General features: G+C 41.2%; 2 protein-coding genes across 3 annotated transcripts in view; both read right to left on the bottom strand.

Moving 5' to 3' along the window:
- The window catches only part of akap12b (A kinase (PRKA) anchor protein 12b), a 43,986-nt gene extending 35,052 nt beyond the window's left edge, over positions 1–8,934 (bottom strand). The window contains exon 1 of the mRNA XM_070849218.1: positions 8,769–8,934. Coding sequence (XP_070705319.1) covers positions 8,769–8,909 — 141 coding nt within the window. The 5' untranslated portion in view covers positions 8,910–8,934. The remainder of the gene's footprint in view (positions 1–8,768) is intronic.
- A 5,235-nt stretch (positions 8,935–14,169) lies between these two features.
- Positions 14,170–15,608, bottom strand: part of mthfd1l (methylenetetrahydrofolate dehydrogenase (NADP+ dependent) 1 like) — a 34,072-nt gene continuing 32,633 nt past the window's right edge. Inside the window, exons 27-28 of one of the 2 annotated variants that reach the window (XM_070849208.1) lie at positions 14,658–14,776; positions 14,170–14,434 (exon numbers count right to left, since the gene is read on the bottom strand). In XM_070849208.1, the coding sequence (XP_070705309.1) occupies positions 14,687–14,776 (90 nt within the window). In that variant the 3' untranslated portion in view covers positions 14,170–14,434; positions 14,658–14,686. Of the gene's footprint in view, positions 14,435–14,585; positions 14,777–15,608 lie in introns of those variants that run through there. The other variant, XM_070849207.1, reaches the window with a different exon arrangement.

Raw genomic sequence — 15,608 nt, 5'->3', positions numbered from 1 at the left:
TTTGCTAACAAGAGCAACATGGGCCATTTAGTTTCAGCAGATGCAAGAGGTAATGTCAAACTAGATGGAGAAAAACCGGAGCGTTTTCATAGAGTGCAGCGCGAGAGCTAACAGGTGCATGATGAAAAGATAAAAAGATGAATCATGGAGCTAAAAGAGGAAGAGGGCAAAAGAAAGCAGAGGCAGGATGGGCCAGCGAGTCCACAGAGGCTCATGACGTAACAGAGGTAAGGGAGGTTATTTTGAGCATAGTGTCGCAGTGAGGAGCCAGCACAGACTTAAGCAGAGGGAGATATCATTTCAGAATTCTGAACATGCAAAAACTAGAGTAGTCCCCATTGGTTTTTCTTTTTTAGTGGCATTCTCTGCTTTATTGGACAGCGACAGTAGAGTGACAGGAAACAGGCGAGACAGAAAGAGGGGATGACATGCACTAAAGGACAGAGCCAGACCAGAAGTCCCAATTTGTGAAAAAAATGAATGCCTCATGACTTCTTATTTAAAAACTCCCCAAATTTGCCAACAACCTGAGAAAAACAACATCATTCATTCGGAGATGACAGGACAGATAGAAGTAGCTCATAACTACTAGTCTAAAACTACTCTGTGAACATCTTCTGTGAGAGATGAGCAAAGTAATTATGGTGTAATCAGATTGTGTGAATGATCACAATCTAATTATACAGGGACACATATCCTCATTTATTCAAGAGGCTGTAATGGAGAAGTAATCCTCTGCTACTTCTTCGCTACCTTTAGCCACCTATGCTGGTGAGGCTATAAAGAAATGCAGTATAATGAGGACGCTGATGTGGCAGAGTCATCCAATCACAATGATTGATCGGGACCACGTAAATGTAAGAGTCCCTGTGGGGCAGTGAACAGGCCGAGACCTGCTGGCCAGACCTCGCATATTCAATAACACATCAGCGCTACAGGGAAACACTTCTCGGGGAGGAAGACCCTTCCTCTCAGCTCCACCATCAGTACTGATGCTGGATGGTCACAATTCAATTCAATTTATTTGTATAGCCCAATATCACAACAGAGTGTCTCACAGTGCTTTACAAAATTCACTGAAATAAACAAGAAGTGTAAGCGAACAAACAATCTAATAAAGAGTCCAGCAGTCGATGAGGCCAATGGATCAGTCCGATGGATCAGTCCGAGGCATCACCTGCCCTTTATGACCCTCCTTCTTCGGGAAGGAAAAACTCAAAAAACCCAGTGGGAAAAGTGTGTCACGTGTGTTTGTGCAGCACAAAAGTGAATGTAACTTGTAAATTGAATGAAAGGCCATTATCTAATTTGTGTTAATGCAATTCCAACCTCAGCCTCAGTATGAGCATGGCACTACAACAAGCACGAACAGTCCAGTGAAACAGTCCTTTTTCTTTCAGCACTTTGGCACCTCTAAAAGTATCAAAATATCTGCATGTGTTTTTCGTTATGTCTTTATGTCTAGGCTGACGTCTGAGTGTACTACTGCATTACAAGTACACTCTGACACGGTGATTTAAACCATTTAAACTCTTTGGAAACCATCACTGAATATCTACCTGCAACCCATTGTTTCTATACAGTGATCTTCGTTCCCTCTTGTTCAATCAGAAAATGTGTCTATAAAATTTCTTTGGTCTTTCCATGTTTATTTGACAGAGACAGTGAGAAAACAGGGAGAGAGACAGAGGGCAGTGGCATGCAACAAAAGGTCACCATCAAACCAGTTGACTAGACAGTCATGTGGCATGAACTGTGACCACTGAGGATCTCCATTTAAAGAGCTTGTAAGAGCAAAAGATCCCGCACTTTTATGTAAAAGAACCGTGTGTTTGTCATCTCCTCTGTCCCGTTAATCATCTCACTACCCCTCAGATTTATGTTGCTCCCTCGCCCTACAGGCTGGGAACCACCGCGCTTAACCACAGGAATTAGGATGCAATATGGTAATTTATAGTCTCATTATAAATCTGCAGTATAGTGTTTACTGCAGACTAATTCTCCATTTCTGAGAGATCAAAGTTGAAACAAATGGGATTTTAATAGAATTTGCTCTGATGCGTTCACACGGTTGATTGAAATCGAACAGCAAGAATCAAGTTTTTAGGCAGAACATCAACAAAATCATGTGATACAGATGAGTTCTATATATATTGATGTGGTTAATGGACTTGAGGAGTTAATTGGAGTATTTTGTGGAACGTGTAAATAATCTCATGGATAAATGAGCAGGGAAAATGAGCTGGGAACACTAAAAACAAAAACAAGCTGTGCAGACAAAAAGAAATACAGCCTTTTATGACATTATGTAACATTTTGATGTTGATGCCATTTTGGGGATTTGATATTGTCCTGTGAACTCATTATTAGATCAAACTACTGAAGTGAGGTCTAATTTGTAGGGGCAGAGAGGGAGACGAACAAAAGAGCTCTGGTTTTTCACATCCCCAAACACACGTTGTTTTTTTACTGTAATAGAGCTGGCAGTGAATCTGAGAGATGGAAGATAGGAAGCTGGCGGGGGGACAGATTAATTAGCAGAAAGCCACTTCCTGTTTTTCTTGAACAAGAACGAGAAAAGGACTCATAAATTTGTTTTCTTCTATAGACCACAGAAAGTTTAATATTCCAGTTGTCTACTATAGCTCACAGCTGATGTAGTTCACCTACCATTTAAAAATGGATGCTTGGTTCAAATTTCTTTGCAAAATGTATAATAAATAATAACTAGTAATAAATCGTGGGTATTATATCATATCTATTATATATCATATTCAGTGGAGCAGTCAGTTTTATGCTTTGGAATATTTCTAATTTCCTAGTATTTTCTGTTCTCAGTCCACAGAAGGTATAAAATACATGATACAGACCAACAGAAAAGTGTATTAGTGTTGAGATTTCCCAGACTGCATTTGCGAGTCTAGACCTGCTTCCATAAAGTGTAAGCAGTTTTAATTTTGCCTGTACATCATTTATTGATTCTTTGCCAATCCTAAAACCGAAAACAGTAAACATTTAGTCAGTCTAGGGACCTTTTTATTGCATTTGGAAAAAAATGCTGTTTCACATCTACTTTTTGTCTCAGTTAACTAAAAGTCTACTTTATCCCACTCAGGAGCATTAAATGTAGCACATTACTATACAAAACCTTCAAGGCTGTATTTGTTTCTCTTCATGTGTAGCGTTTTGAGTGTATGTAGGTGAAAAGGACATTTGGATTGGAAATAATTTGAATTGATTGAAAGTAATAAAAAAAAGCAGTGGGAAAAGATAGATTTATGCTTGTTTTACAGCTTTGTAGTCAGATTTTTGAGTTCCCACACCTCCACCTTTATCACACTAAATTTGCTGTTTTTTTAACTTGAGCCTATTTTCCCTCAACCTCTGTCATCGGTGTCCTTTTAAAATCAGGCAGGAGGGAGGACTGAGGGAACAATCGACTGATTCATCTGCCTTTATGTCACCCTGGCGGGTCCCCCTCTACTCTCTCCCTCACTAAAACTCTTTTTTTCCTCTGTCTCTGGGCTCCACACCCATCCCCTGTTCCCCTGCCCACCCAAAATGCTGCTCCACCCCCTCTCCGTGTTGGTTCCTTCCTCTTGTTTTGGGCCGGTGCACACAGGGGCCCCCAGCTTGTCCCTGTCCCGGCCCATCCTCAATGGATCCTCTGTTTGACCCCCCGTCCACCTCCCCCTCCTCTCTCTCTCTCTCTCTCTCTCTCTCTCTCTCTCTCTCTCTCTCTCTCTCCCTCTCTCTCTCTCTCTCTCTCTCTCTCTCTCTTTCTCTCTGCTAAACTGGATAATCAGAGCCGCAACTGCATCTGATCAGCTGCAGCTCATTATACAGGAACGTACCCGCCTTAATCAGCACACATTACGTTACATAACATGACACTGGATTATTGAAGTCACCTGCCGCTGCTGTTGTGATGGGAGAAGCTGACATGAGACGCAGGTCTCATGTTCAGGTGGCTAATCGTGGTGTGTAGATGTGAGCGTGCACACTGACATTTACTGTAGCTTAATGACAATAGCAGGTTATTTAAAGAAAGCTGCCGTCTGCTGGGTGCAAGAAAGGGAAGTGGATTAAGAAATGAGGGAAGAGGAGGCAGAGAGAGAAAAGGAAGACTCTTCACACATGCATGTAATCCTCTTTCCCAGTTATACCAATTATACGTGTTGGTCACGTTTAAAGATTACGATGAGCCCAATTGTTGTAACTTCTCTGCTTGCTGCAGTGACAAGTGCACTCCAAGATGTGTTGGTACGCTGTTACGTCACTGCTCAGTGCAGTTACAAGTTTCAACCAGAGATGGCAGTGAAACCTCGGCAAGTGTTGCTAAGGTTACTCTTTATGTCTGAATAAAATCATATACACTGTCAGTAAAAGTGGACATTTCAGCGCTTTACATGCAAACTCTCACAACACAACAGGAGGTGACACTTTATCTTGAAGTGGCAGTTCTGGCTCTTAAAGATACACTAACAAAGCACAGCCTCATAGTCGAGGGAGCAGTTGCTATGACCTAAAGGTAATTTTGAATTTGTGACGGTTGTTTTTCTTCTGTCATGGACCTGTTCGTGTGTTGTGGGGGAGTGGTTTTTGAGGGAGGCCTGAAGGGAGGGGATGGGATATTTCTGATTGGATAAAATGTAGTTACTTTTGCTAGTTTCTCAAGCATTGCAGATTCTGCCTTTAAACACAATGTTACACTACCAGACTAAAAACTATAGCATTGCTGTGCACAACATGAATGTGGGGTGCTTTCATTGAGCGGACAGCTAATTTGGCTGTCCCTTAAGGCTGGGACAAGCCTTCTAGCCTTCTAGGCTGTGTGTAAGGGCACTTTTTGTGTTACTGTGTCTTCCATAGAAACAAACCAATCAGCTAGGTCACACACTATGTTAGGAAAATTGAAAGGATTGCCCTTCTCCACATGGATTTGCAGAGATGCTTAAGTGCATCTTTGCACTACCACAAATCTGTAATTCCTGACTGAGATTTCTTCCAACTTTATCAAGAATTAGAGCATTGCGCAGCCCTCACACTGGGGATCAGATAAAAAGAGACCAACAGCATGCTGAGGTAAACATTGTCTTGCCTCAGATATTAGCGGTAACTTCCCGCGTCGAACATTATGTAACAAATGCAAATTATTGCACAAACTTGGCAGCTTGATCCATAACTAATAATTCTGCCGTTAGAAGTTTGAAAGATTTCCAAGAGAGACCAACAACTCGTGTGAACAGCAGATCAACCCAGCGATGTTATCGTGTCTGAAAGAGGCTTCTGAGAGACAGAAGAGATTTCAGAGAAGAATTTGTGACATTGGATGTCTGTTTAGAAAATAAAAATAGTGGAAAGGCACAAAGAAACACACACACACATACGCAAAGTATGTTTTGCTAGTTTTGTCAGTAACAACAATATAGTTCAGAAAAACATCGTTCTCCCACTGGATTCCATCCAAAAGGCCCAACAAAACACCGTGGGCACACACACACACACTGGAGGAGGTATTTAGAGGCATCTATACATTGTTTTCTGTACTGTGGGTTGCAACAACATGACTTTCAAGAAAGTAACTCAGGTGACCTTAATGTGATTATTTATTATCATGTGAGGTTCTTGGAGACGCATGATGTATGATGGCGAGGCAGACATTGCTGTAATTCCTCTGTGGAGTGAAGAAGATAGTTATCGACTGTGTATCAAGCAGGAGGGCTCCATTCGCTTCAACCAACACGCTGTTTTCATCCAAACACACACGCTTCCCCCAAAATACATCATCTATCCTTCCTAAACACTTTCTCTACCCAGTTCACATGACTTTAATGTCTTAAGCTGATAATAGTTTTAAAAATATTGTTTTCCACCTAAATAAATGTGTATCACTTACAGAGAAAACCTGGCACAGTTGAATCAGTCTTCTCCCGGCTTCTTCACTGTTTCTCTGAGATGGTTCAGGAATAAAATACTTAACAATAACAACCAAGGCCGTGGTTCTCACTGCATTTGAAGGTTATGTGAGTTTTTATGAACAGAAAAGGTTCTGTACTAATGTTTCACAATTATTTAACATATTTATATTCTGATTTTTTGCCTAGCAACAGAAATTACAGGAGGCTCAGTAGTTCCCAACGTAGGGGTGAGGCCCCTTCCTCAAAGTCACAGGATGAATCTGAGGGGCAAAGAAGAAAAAGACAACGTTCTGCTGCACAAATATGTATTCCTTCAGTAAACTGGACTTTATACCTTATCTTTGCTTTTACGTCTCTATGGTGGAACTGCTAGAAACCCACAGACGAAATGTAAATAGGTGCCTCAACTGGACACTGATTTGTTTTTGTCAGGGGTCACAAGCCCAAAGTAGCTTAAAATGGAAACACTAAAGTATAAATACCTCAAAATTGTAGTACAGTGGATTAACTGAGTCCACCTTTTTAAATGTACCATCATCTTCTGTCACATTACCGACATGAATCAGTCTTATCCGTCGTGAAATTTAGTGTCTCTGCAACAAATTGAACAATTATTAACTTGACTGAAACAAATAATCTGAGGTTGTGAAGCCCATTTTCCCATTTCCTGGTTTCATTGATTTGTAAAGAAGGTGAATTCCAGCGTGTGCAACAACAAACAAACCACAAGACTGTGGCCGGTATTAAAGTGTGCAGCGGCCAGTGACAGTGCAGTCACTGACTAACATCCTGCTACATGGAGAGCAGGTAGAAACGAGGGTCTAAGCACACAAACCACAAAGCACAATGGATGCACTCAAGTCAGACTAGCAGCTTTGAGACATTTCATATCATACATTCCAGTGTGACTGGTAAAATATGAGTGAAAACACTGCCACCGCAAAGTTACCTGTGATAACAGCCTAGGGCTTAACAACACACCCAGATGCCACACTGCTGATGTCAATACACTGGAAAACAACTGCACAAACACGCCAACATGTAAAAACTTGATCAATCAACGCGCATTCTTAGCAAGAAACACAGGTAAACAAATGTAGCTATGACTATAATCTCAACTATGTTTGCGCTTTCTGTCTTACTTAGCGTCTTCCTCATCATCATTTGACCTTTCCGCTGACCTTTGAGGAAGAGAGACACACCGCAAAACCTGACCTGTTGACCTCCAGCCTATAAAAAAAGTCAATAAATCCATTAGGACATATGAGGCGTGAATAGAGCAGTTGGCGAAACATACATAGTCATTAGTGGGCACATTCCAAATATTCATTCACACAGTGCTGAGCAATTTACACCAAGGTAACGGTGCAGAGTCGGCAGCTGGTAACGACATACTGCACAGCAACGGAAACGATAAGGGAACGCTGACTCTCACACGCAAAGGTTTAGTTAGTGTATTCTTTAAATTGGGCATAGAACAAGTTAATAATTTCCTCATCAATAAAGTGTTAGTGCTCACAGCAGCCTGTGTTTCAGCTGAGGCTGGTAAACAGGCTGCCAGCGATCTGACATTTAAGAGAATTAAAAAGAGGCTAGAAAAGGTCCCTGCTTATATACTGGCTCCTCCCTCCAAATGTGGTGACAATGTAACTGTTTCAATCTATTATTTATTAATAGTTTATCAAACTCTGGAGTCGATCCAGTAATCACTTATCCCTCATGTTCGCACTAATCTTGGCAGAAATGGTCTCAGGTACTGTGCACATTTTAGATGGGATGAACTGCAACCTGTCTTCAAACTTGACTCCCCCTTAGGAGTTTTAAAGCTGTGTTATCTGATGTTTTCTGTTATTCTTGTAACTGTTTCATGGAACTAATTTCCTAATTCTTGTTTGTTGTGTATTTGTGTCGTTCTGAATGTTTGCTTGTCCTCAGGTCTCTCTTGCAAAAGAGATCTTGATATCAATGAGACTACCTGATTGAATGAAAATTAAATAAAAATAAAATGTAAAAGAAATGGCAATACTGATGGGCAGACGTCAGCAGAGGATAGGACTAAATAAAATAACGATGTGTGTGCAAATCTACAATTCTCTGTAGTTTATTGTGACTCATGGTATCACATTGATATGATACAATATACAATACATATCATATTTCTGTTTATTATGAATATTTTCACATATACCTTCACATTTTTTTTCTGAGATTTTACTATATTTTGCTCCTATTTCTATTTCTTTCTGTTTTTCAGTCCATCTCTATGATTTCTTTCATGCTTTTTAATGTCTATTCCCCATGTTTTATACTTTAAGTACATGCAAATACAAACATCCAATTTAAAAAGAGCAGTTTTGCTATTATAGGATTACTGTTTTTGATTAAATGAGGAAGAACATCGTGGAAAATGAGCAATAGCCGCCAGTCACACGTGAGCCTGTTGTTATCAGTGCGTCTCTCTCAGTGGCCCAAATGCTCCTGAAGTGTCAAAAGGAAAAATGTGGTTGTTGAAGAGTGTTGCTGAGCCCAGGAGGCCCGTCTGAATGTAGATCTGAACCGGACTGAGCTGCTGGCTGGTTTTATTACTGCGGGACTGCAGACAACAACCCCATTACTCAGCAAAAACAGCGCCAGGCGCAGCGCATTACTGATGCGCACAAAGTGAGAAGCTGAAAATGTGGATGGGGGAGGGGGGGGGGGGGGGTAACGACAGGTCTGTTTGCAAACACACATAAACTGTAGAAAGATCTGAAGTACAACAGGCGCCAGGAGGCACAGTGCACGCCACAAGAAATGAGCACATAGCAGACAGTGACAGGGGCCACAGAGCCTCAGGATCGGCTGTACCTTGCTGTCGAGGACGCTGCCTCCCTCCTGCAGCACGCTCACCTCCGCACTCAGCTCCCCAGCGGAGGCTGAAGCTGAGGCTGAAGCTGGGGCATCCTCCTGGCTCTTCCCGTCCCGCTGCACTGAGCTCTCTGCTCCCATGGCGCACAGTCACAGAAGTGGACACTTGTCGTCTTTGGCTGCGTTCAAGTCTGAAAACACAAACAACCCTCCGCGCCCAATGCGAACAAAACGGCACGAGTGCGTTACAGCGAGCGGGTATCCAAAGCGTCCAGACAGATTACGAGCCCTGCGGTGCGGCTCCGCCCCGGGGTGTCCTGGATGTGGAGTGATGAAGTGTGAGGACCAGCAAAGTCTTTTAGGACGCCCCCCCCCCCCTCTCCAGCTCCTCCACTCCCAACACCTCCCTCCAGTATCACATGGGGCTCCGGTGCACGCCTTGCAGCATCAGTGCTGATGGAGGAGGAGACAGGTGAGAGAAGAGGAGGGCAGCCAATGAATGAAATAAAAGCTTTAAAGCGTTTTAAGCAGAAACGTGATCAATCACGTTAGAGATTGGTGAATTAAATTAGAGCCGTTACAAAACACAGGAGGAAATACTGCACACATCAAATCAAAACCTACAGAAGCCTCTGTAGAGATGTGAGGAACTTTAGGAACCAGACCATTAGAGCAAATATCACTGCACTGGCACAAGCTGGGAGAGATAAGACTGTTAACACAAACATTCTTAGTGGGGATTTGGTGCAGAGATAGCTCATATATACAACTGGCATAATTCACTCTGGTCCTGTTCAGCGAGCACACTGACACCAGTGTTTTAAAATGGGATTATTTTATTTCATTATTTTTACCTCACCACATTTATCCGATGTTTGCAGCTCTTACCAAAATGAAGTTTTTACGGCTGAAAACACACAATAAGCAATAAAATGTACAAGTTCAATTTGTCAGCGGACGTTTTCCTTTCATCATCTGCACATCATCGGTATCAGAAAAGTCATAACAAATGCAAGACTTCTATGCTATTAAATATATGCTCATGAGTGTAATTAAAGTATGAGGATTATTCTTGTTGGTGTAACAGATTGCTACAGCGTCTCTGCCTCGCTCATAGGGAGATGATGTCCAGGTTTAGATGTTAATTGCAGGTGTTGAGCCATGTACCACTTTGTTTGGAATTTTAGAATGCAAAAATTACAGCCTGAGTGCTCAAAGCCAAGTTCACACAGGCTCAGACCCTGCAGGGTCCCTGCAGATAAACCAAAACCAAAACCCAAACGCAACAACACAAACAAATTCTGAACAGAGAAACTTGCTGATGAAATGTAAGAGCTTGGCTGTGTGTGAGTGTGTGTGAAGTGTACACATGCTTACTTACCTCAGATTTAACAAAAGATTTGACCTGGAATAGAAAACTTAAAATTATTGTCAATTCTGGACCTTTTTCAAAAACCTGAAATTCTTTGAATTATTATGCCTATGAATTGAGGACACTTGGTCTCAGCCACGCTTTTTTAAAAGCAGTATTAAATAAAGAGAATCCATTCATTTTAATAGTCAGCCATTAAGACTGAAAGTTAATTTGCCCTCAAAATCTTGAGACCAAAGACTTTGAATGGGAACGTCTGACGCAGAGAGTCCATCTACACCCAGTGCGAAGAACTCTCTGAGGTGTCGTAGTCGTCCACTGATCTTTACAGTTCTTTAACTGAGCATCATCGGTCTACTTTACTTTTGTCCTTTCTCATGACTTCACAGTCTGGTTATTGTCTGCAGGGTCCTCCAAAAGCTTAAAATGTGTTTTATTTTGTAAAAATCAAAATGCTTTGTTTTGTTTTTCATCAGACTGCCTAAAATGGTAACAATGTGGAAGAAATTGCACAGTTATGAAGATGATACCCTCATTTACTTTAATGATGTTGCAGGTTGTATGCAGTATGCCAGCGAAATGATGATTTCAACCCTTGAAATCATTTCATGAAATTTACATTGAAGTGTAAAACACATATTTCAAGCTCATATGATGCTTCCACAAATGTAGCCAGTACACTGAAGTTTTAATATGAGTTAGTTACCTCCCTAAAAAGTGACTGTCAGAGAGTCCATGACCCAGAGACACTTTATTACTCTACAGCCCCAAGTGTTTAACTGAGGCAGCGGAGCACTGTGGTTTAACTGCCCTGCTCCCAGAAGTGCATGTGCAGAATTCAAACTGTGAATCCTTGTGAAGACAATTTCTCATCACCTTTGTGGCACAAAATCTCAGGCAAGTTAAGCGACATATTGTCAATACACGATTCTATAAGAATACATGCGGTTGTAAAATTACAGAATAAATCCAAATGTGTGTCTTACAAGACACCAACAGAGAAAGTCTCATTAGAGCTGTACAGTGTATGTAGATAGATGTGTTCGTCAATGACCTTCAGCACAGCAGGCTCATCAGCTGAAACGCTGATGTCATCTGAAAGAGGAGGGGGGGTGAAGTAAGACGGGGGAAAGAGGTTCTCATTAAAGTGAAAGCCCTGTCGGATATGTCGTGGTCTCCGCTCAATAAAACAGTAATGTAAGGGCAGGTTAAAGGCACCAAGCATGCTAACACACACACACACACATTTACAAGAGAAAGGGTTCAGTAACAGTCACAAATAAATACTCTCTCTCTCTTTTTCACACTTTCTGTTTTGTTCTCGACCTGATGGAAATGGGAATCCACTCCAGGCCCACATACAACCAGAGTATTGTTTTCTGCTTTCATTTAAACACAGACCGGAGTACGTTTGGTATCAAAAGACCATTGCTGTGCTTAACCCTTTATCGGCCAAGGGACCATATTTGGTAACTTAAGTGGGAGGTCAAAATGCCGCCCCTTGCCTCATCATGAGGCAGTAGAACTACAAGACCTCTCCAATCAGCGACAATCAGGCTACATGACAGACCGACAAGAAACCATATAGGGTAACTTCATTGACCTTAATTTTCACATTAGCATTGATTTTTTAAAGTAAAAAAAAGAAAGTCTTGTAATGACCACCAGTAATGGTCTAGGGTTGAAATTTTGAATTTATTTATTATAGTATTTCAATGAGTGCCCTATAAAGGGTTAAGTGTGAGGAGATGATAGAGATTAGAGAAGGAACAGCCATCCAAACCATAGTGAACAGTGAAAGCAACAGTGAAATGGTGGGACGTGAAGTCAGACAGGGTGAGATGAAGAATGCGGCCCTGAGGGTTGATGTCTGGCGTGGACACCTGACGCGGCAGGGGGCTGACACATTCATACTTTGTTACAAGCAGCGGATTAAGGGGTTTGCTATTTTCGCATAATAATGTTAACATGTGATGTAAAACAGACGTTACCAGACAAGACCGGTTTTTAAATCCAAAAACTGAGATGTAAAGACGAAACCTGCTTCTGTGAAATGGTGAGTCATAAAGAGTGACTTGTTTAACAGCATTTATATCTACATGATGTCCTTTCAACTGGACTGTCAGAATTAAAGTAGTGCAACAATGGTTCAATACACAAGTCATACTGAACAAATAATGACATCCAAAGTGTCTCTTAACCAGAAAGGAATGTGGGAGTGTTAGAAACTGAACTTTTATCAAAAATATATTCACCTTTTATCCTGAGCGTCACCAGATCAATCATGGCCAGTTTGGGGGTCCCTGTTGCGTTCCTCAAGGAAACTGCACGCACAAATTATAGGTGGTAGGTATGAAAAACAACCAGCAGCCCTTATGGAATACTACCTGGCCCCAGGTTTGCTGTATGTCAGTTAATCTGTGATCATTTGTTAACCCTATTAAGGAAAATGCATCCTGTCAACAGTATAAAATAATGTAGGACCCAGTTGATATCGTACATTAGTGGTGAAAATGTGGAAGTAATGAAGTAACAGCGACTGACAACAACAACAACACTCAGAGGGACCTGTCGTTGGAACTTGAATTAGCCAGTGTATTAAATATGAGCACTAAAAGGCGAAAGCTTAAAACAACTTCAGCAGAATCAGTGAGAAACTCAACACAAACAACTCCAACTTGGCAAAACGGGGATTTTCCAGCACATTACAAAGCAATGACGAACCCCCCTCCTCATCAACACTGTCTTCAAATCTGTCATCGGCTCAAAACAAGAGGGTTCTCACACACACACACACACACTAAATATGCAGTTGGAGCACTACTGTATAAATGAGAGCATTCCTGCAGCGTTGACTGTATTTTAAGTACCAGATCCTGCGTGGTGTACACAGAGAATAACAGACTTAGCAGGTGTGGAATGCCAGCTATGACAGGCACACACATGTACGTTGGCTCCATGTTGCAAACTCAAACACCTCATAATGACAGATGCTGCACCCTGGGGTGCTGCTGGGGGCCCAACTGTTGGCTTTCAGGCACGATTCCAACGTAGGTACTTCCCACTGTGGGAGTAAAGCTGCACTTTGGCAGGAAAACAGAAGAAAATAATGAAAATGTAAAGTTTTAATATGTGAGTGCAGTGAGAGAGAAAGAGGAAGTTTTCTTTTTGACACATCTCCTTAGAGAACCGGGAGACAACAGGAGGACATGTGTCTAAACAACAGATGGGCTCAGCCACAAGTCAACTGCTGGGTGTGAAAACACAGAGTTTTGGATTAAATAAAAAGTTTATTTGAAAAGGCACACACTTTTGGTCTCTGAGCGGCAGTGTTTAACAACAGTTGTCAATGAGAACAATACTAAATGTATTTTCATGGCAAATTTCAGTTACTTGTGCACATTAATTATAGCTTAAGTTACATCTGTTATTTCACTGTACATTCAGCTTTCTGGATGTAAACCTACCACAACCTCCACATGAAGCTTAAAGAGGCTCTATAATGGAGGTGAGCACCGAAACTAAGACTAACTACGAACATCATAAACAATGACATAAAGCATCAAACCATCAGAGAAAACAGCAGGAGCTATTTCACACAGCAAATGCCATCGAAAGAGCTGCTGTTCAGGCCATTAAAATAACTAAACTGATGATGAAGAGCTCACCTTGGTAAAACTATTTGCATTTTTTCATGAAAAAAATGTTTTATATTTGAACAATATCTCAAAAATGGTTTCAAGATGAGTCCAACTTGTAATGATTCGACCTCGGGTAGTAGAGCACTTTTAGCAGCATCCAGCAGCTGAGGACACTAGAGCTTATGTAAACACCATAATGGCATCTTGTGCGTACAACAGCAGTTTAGTTAATAAATACACAAGCTGTCTGTCTGTTTCAGTTAAAAAGATTAACACATGGATAAAAAAAAAAAAAAATGCTGACAAAATACATGAGCTTTTTTTTCTCTACAAAAACGAAAACTGTTAAATCACAATATTAAAGTAAAATTCAGGACTCTTCCATACATAGAAAACATTGTACAGAGATGTCAACAGCATACACATACACCACACGGTAGATGATATGCATGATATGGCTGTACGAGGTCATCTTTGGCATTTTACACACGTGCAAATACAGCATAAAGCTAATGATGTTTTTCCAAAACATGTTAGTGTGATACAGGGTGGCTTTGGGCTGCTGGGAAGAGTTAGACAGCATTTCCTGTCATAGCGAACAGAGGATGGATGAGTCTGATGGTGCTCGCATGGAGCAGAGGGGAGCAGGGAGCCTGGGAAAAAAAAACCCCCCAAAAAAACAGGAAGACGATTTTAACGGTTTGTGACCGAGGGTGGAGTGTAGCCTCGCAGACTGGAGCCGCTGCACCGACTGAATCAGGTAGTAAACTGAAAACTCCAGGGAGGAAATTAAGTCCCCAAAATATTTATAATTTCACAATGAATGCTCCTCCAGGTGGCATATTTTATTGAATATTTGATGTTAAGAGAGAATACCTATATGGGCATCTTTAATTGGAGCATGCTCAGAAGAGCCCTTTGATCTCCTCTGTGACCGGGTCAAGGTCAATGTCGTAGAAACAGGGTCGGGTAGGCAGACCAGGCATGGTGCTCATCTGAGGGAAACACCAGAAAGCAGAGGGTGAGAACTTTACAGGCAGGCAGAGCAAGAGACAAAGAAATAAAACTACTCATTATAATCAAAATTAAGCTGTTTCATGTTTTTCCATGTAGACATTTTTCATTTTAAAACATCTTTAGATTATTAAAACGGTTTACACCTTAGCTGATTTAGTCCCATTTTAGTGTGCTGCGGCCGAATGGGACTACACCCTGACTGATATTTGTTCACCACATTCTTTGATATACTGAATAACAGTGGAAAAAAAAACCTCTCACACTGCGTCACTTTTATAGATTGCTGCACAAAAAAAATAATCAACTGAAACATTAGAATCACTTTATCACAAATTAATCAAAACAGAAATAAAGGCTGGGAGGAGAACAGTAGAGTTCTGTAAAACAAAGACACATTTTATGTTAAGTTGCATCTTCACACCAACACTGCTATCAAGCACCTTTAATGGGAAAAGTGAACTGAAATGCTAACAAATATTATGCTGCAAACATTCTGCCTTTTTTCACATCTTTAAACTGGAGTCTCATAAAAATGCCAGTGCCTACAGACCCAAATATGAAGGTAAGATCACAATCCAGATAATGACTAAAACCTCATATTAAAGCTTTTGCCACAACACAGCTGTTCTACACCAAAAGACCGTCCACCAAGAGTTGGTATCAAACCTTGCGTAAATGAGACCGAGTTAGATCAACCCCTCCCGGTTCAATGACTATAATCTCAACTCATTTAACTCTGGGCAGACAGGTGATCAATGTGTTGACAACCTCCACTTTAGCAGTGATGAAGTTAGACATAGACAAAGGTAG

The sequence above is a fragment of the Pempheris klunzingeri genome, chromosome 18 (assembly GCF_042242105.1).
Source record: "Pempheris klunzingeri isolate RE-2024b chromosome 18, fPemKlu1.hap1, whole genome shotgun sequence".
NCBI lineage: Eukaryota > Metazoa > Chordata > Actinopteri > Acropomatiformes > Pempheridae > Pempheris > Pempheris klunzingeri.
Note: the sequence above shows the minus strand (reverse complement) of the source record. Positions and strands in the feature narration are given on the sequence as shown.